Source organism: Eimeria maxima, genomic scaffold (assembly GCF_000499605.1).
Source record: "Eimeria maxima Weybridge genomic scaffold, Emw_scaff237, whole genome shotgun sequence".
NCBI classification, from domain to species: domain Eukaryota; phylum Apicomplexa; class Conoidasida; order Eucoccidiorida; family Eimeriidae; genus Eimeria; species Eimeria maxima.
The window spans coordinates 37,997-42,092 of record NW_013565228.1 but is presented as its reverse complement, the minus strand read 5'-3'; the positions used below and the strand labels follow the sequence as shown (position 1 = coordinate 42,092).

General features: G+C 49.8%; 1 protein-coding gene across 1 annotated transcript; it reads left to right on the top strand.

The window, feature by feature from the left end:
* Positions 1–2,064: 2,064 nt before the first annotated feature.
* On the top strand, positions 2,065–3,531 carry EMWEY_00023550 (hypothetical protein; the record flags this gene model as incomplete). Its single annotated transcript, XM_013480815.1, has 1 exon — positions 2,065–3,531. One exon carries the CDS (start codon positions 2,065–2,067, stop codon positions 3,529–3,531), a length of 1,467 nt encoding a protein of 488 aa, XP_013336269.1.
* Positions 3,532–4,096: the final 565 nt, after the last annotated feature.

Genomic DNA, 4,096 nt, shown 5'->3' with positions numbered 1-4,096 from the left:
TTGTGCCGTGGATAGCTAGCTCTCAGCAAGATGCGGCAGCGCATCCATGAACACAAGAACATAAGTGTCATTATCGATCTCCTGACCCAGTAGCCTTCCGCTGGATGAACCCCACACCCTACTCGTTAAACCATCAACCCCAAACCTGCATGGTGTGCCTTTTTGGGGAGATCACCTACTCCGTTTCTTCGACCCAGCTTCACTCCCCTACAAGTCATTCCATGCATACAAAATTCATACTTTGTTCAGTATTATGCATGGGTTTGTTAGAGGCACGGATGTAACTATGTGAGACCATTTGCTTGCCCTTCTCCAAATCAGCTTCATGCAACCTGCGCAAAAGGTCACAGGCAAGAAGTATAGGATACTGTCTAGGTATCATTAGATCTCCACATCCAGCCGTTTGCACGTAACAACCCTCGGTGGAGCATGACTACGACAAACGACAGCACACTTGGTACAACTCGAAGGATGTCCGCCCACGGGATGCACTTTCATGTCAACCAACAACAATTGGTGGGAGGTGCCCGTGTAGCTGGCCAGTTGAGTCTTGCCATTTAGCAAGGCTCTACTTGACTGCGCGTCTCGAAGCAGGTGGGGTCTAGACTGACACCTGCTTTCCCAACGGCTGTAACGTATTAGAGTTTGGATGCGCAAAGAGCTAACGTGCGGAGGGTCTGAGGGTGTTTTTGGAGAGTCGTTTGGCCCATTGCTACTTTTAGCGTTGGGTGAAGTTTCTGATGTGTCTCTACTCGATTTCTTTATTTGCCTGGCGGCACTTCTCAATAAACTATCCCCCATCTCCCTCGCTTCCTTCATATTTCTTCATTCTTGAATTATGTAGTCTTGTTTTTCGCAAAACACACAGGTACGCACGTCGGTAGGTCATCCAAACCTTTTGTCCGCTGATTTTACAACTGCGCACTCTGGGAGTGAGGCCTGCGCTCAAAACCTGAACATTCGTAGGCTCAACCTCTCGATCGCTGCCCCTTCTTCGCTGCTCGAGCAGTAAACGTGGCATTGGCATTCCCTTTGGTTCATGCTTAAGCGTTCTTTCATTTCAGCGAGCTCAACCTCTAGACGTAGTTCTCCCCACCTCGCCAGCTAACAATTGCATTCTTCCGGAGGGCAGCCCTGCGGTGAACGTACAAGAGTCCCGAGTAAACTCTTGGTGTTCTCTTCACCAAGGACTGATGCTTCTCCACATAATGCTCCATCTATAGCTTCCCTTCCGTAGGTTTCTCAGAACCGCCAGGGCCTTTTTTCGATGCCGGCGTATCATCGAACCTACATCACAGCACGTGCCGGAAAGTTTCTACGGATCGGATGTGCTACGGGAAGCGGTGCCCTTGAAACAGGCCTTGACGCAAGCCGTTATAAAAGACATCCCTATAACGTAGGGTCGTGGATCGTATCCGATGACTATTGTAAGCAATGGAGTCAAACTACTTAGGCTGTAGTTTCTCTAGGGCCGCTGGCCTCCTTCCCCAGGTTGCAGACGTCCTAGTGTCAGCGGCTCAAGCGCCTTGAGCTGCGGGGGATGAGACAGCCTGCCACTGGTTCCAACGGATCTTAATGCAATTCAGGTGCATAAGAGCCCCATAAACAGGCACAAACACGCTTAGTTCCCTGGAATGCACAAACACTCTAGACAGTTGCTGAGACCATTAGCTTACGTACCGTTCGTCAAAGGCAACCGGGTAGGGGTTCGTGTGCCCACTTCCGACACGCTTTCCAACAACAGCTCGCATACGATGCTACACCGATTTCAAATTCCTGTGCTAAGCGGCTGCAACGGATTTCCAAGCAGCAGGCATTAACTGTTCTACACTAACAATATATAATTAGCAGTAAACCACTGGAAAAATATGTGAGGGTGAAACAGTGAGGATACGGCATAAAGCGGCTATGGTCGTTACAGCTCTTCCGTAGCAAGCGCGGCTTCGGATGCATGCTCTCTTGCCTAGCCCCAGCTCAAATGCACGCATGTGAATATTCTGCAGAATGCTTCATATTCCTTTTCCTGTGCATATTTATTCCCCAGGGAATTCTACGTACCCACATATGGAAGGTGATGAAGCTACCGTTGAGACGACGGTCTCGGCGGATCCCGATCCTGAAAAAAATGAAGTCGCTTCGATACTGGATGTTCGACAAATCGCCGGCAGTTTATTGCGAAAACAAGTTGGCAAACGGCCTTTGCTTTTACTGGTTGCAGGTTTCGTGTTGCTAGTTGCAGTACATAGAGCCCTAGCTTCTCGTGGCTTACTGAGCTTTATGAGTTCGACTTGGCAAAGAGCTGATCGCCTACTGGGGAAAGGGCAGGAGCGTGGCGATTGGGGACTATGTTCACTTGAACACTTTGAACAAGAGCTTTCTCCGTCGCTAATGGAGGGCAAGAAGTCGCTTGCTGCGTTGGCTTCTAAAGTAAGAGCCCATGATGATGATAAAGCGGTTTGGCCTTACCAGCGTGCACTTGCATGGGCTCTTTCGAACAACACCAAGGGCAGTCTGGTTGGAATGACAATTTCTCTACGGAATACGAAACCTTTAAACAGGACCATTATAGAGGGACATTTGCCCCAAGAGCTGCGCGTAACTAGCATAGTGGGCTATTTCCGCTGGAATTTGGTGGTGAATGCCGAAGACGTAGAGACCAAAAAGGAATTTTCCGTCAGTATCCCCGTTATTTCGGATTCGGATGCGTATAGCTTCATCGAGGATGGGATTGAGAAATATGTGGAGGTTGCGGCTGAGCAGGAGAAGAAGGCAATGCTGCAAGCTTGTGGCAATATTCCAGCCAAATTGGCGGCTTCACAGAAGGGCATAGCACTCCCGTATTACACTGGCCAAATACTAGGGTTGGACAATATTCACCAAGCTGGGGGATACAAGGTACTTAGCAGTGTAGCAGTGATGGAAAAGGTTGTGGGGAGCCTTGGCAGTGCGTTTTCTGTAGGGACAGTGGACGAAAACGCGCTGAATTATATCGCTCATCGTTTGTTGCAGATAGTGCTGAATTTTGAGCGTTCTGGAGTTGGCCATACGCAGCTTGCTTGGGAGTCCCTCTGGCTGCGTGAAGACGGCTCTTTTCTGTTGGGAAATTTCGGAAGTTGTGCCCCTGTTGGAGAGCAGAAAGCCCGCTTAAGCGGCCGTCTGAGCTTGAATCTAGAACCTACTGTTATGACTCGCTATGCAGAGTCCGATAAACTTATTATTGATGATCAGGCAAACTTGTGGAGTCTCGGGATTCTCCTATTTCAGCTTTACGGAGGCGTTGAGCACCCCTACGAACAGCTGGGGGGGGCGGAGTGGAGCGATCAACCAGAGAAACTCGCACAACGGCTGTTGAAAGAAGGGATACGTTCTGAATTTCTAGTCCCGCAGTTGCAACAGAAGCAATTCCCACTGAGGTGGGGAGGCCTTATTTTGCGTCTACTGGAGCCCGATAGGGCTAACAGGATAACTGGCTCCCAAATTATGACCCAATTTGCAGACCTCATCAAGCCCCAATCTGTCGCAAACGAATAATTCGGCAGGGGCAGCTTCCAGGGAGCTTGCACAAACTTCCCCACCACAAGTAGAACCAGGTTTGCTGGGAGGGGCGAAGAGCGATGACTACGGGCGAGAAGGCAGTTGTGGAGGAAATGCAGCCAGTGCTGCAGGCTTGCGGCAGCATCCTGCTGAGTTTGCAGCTTCTGAAAGGGAGATTGCAGTCGCATTGTACACTTGTCAAATATCAGGTCTCAATGATATAAATTGGGTAGGGAATCTTGCCTTCTATTGCCCTGTAGCATTTATGGGCGAGTTTGTGGTGGACTTGCCTTGGATACGGGTAAAGGGAGGTCGAGCGAAAAGCACGAGATCACATCGCTTTCCGTTCGTTTCAGATAGTGGTGGGAGTCGAGCTTCCAAGGATCGGCCATCTGCAGCCCAGTTTTGAGCCTCATCTCCTGCGTGAAGACGGCTTTTCCATATTGGGGGGCCTTAGCACGGGCGCTTTGCTTGGACAGAAGAGAAACAGGTTGAAGGGCACTCTGTCACTGTACGAAGTGCTGTGTGCTCTGTGATACTTTGATAAAACGTAGTTTCCTGT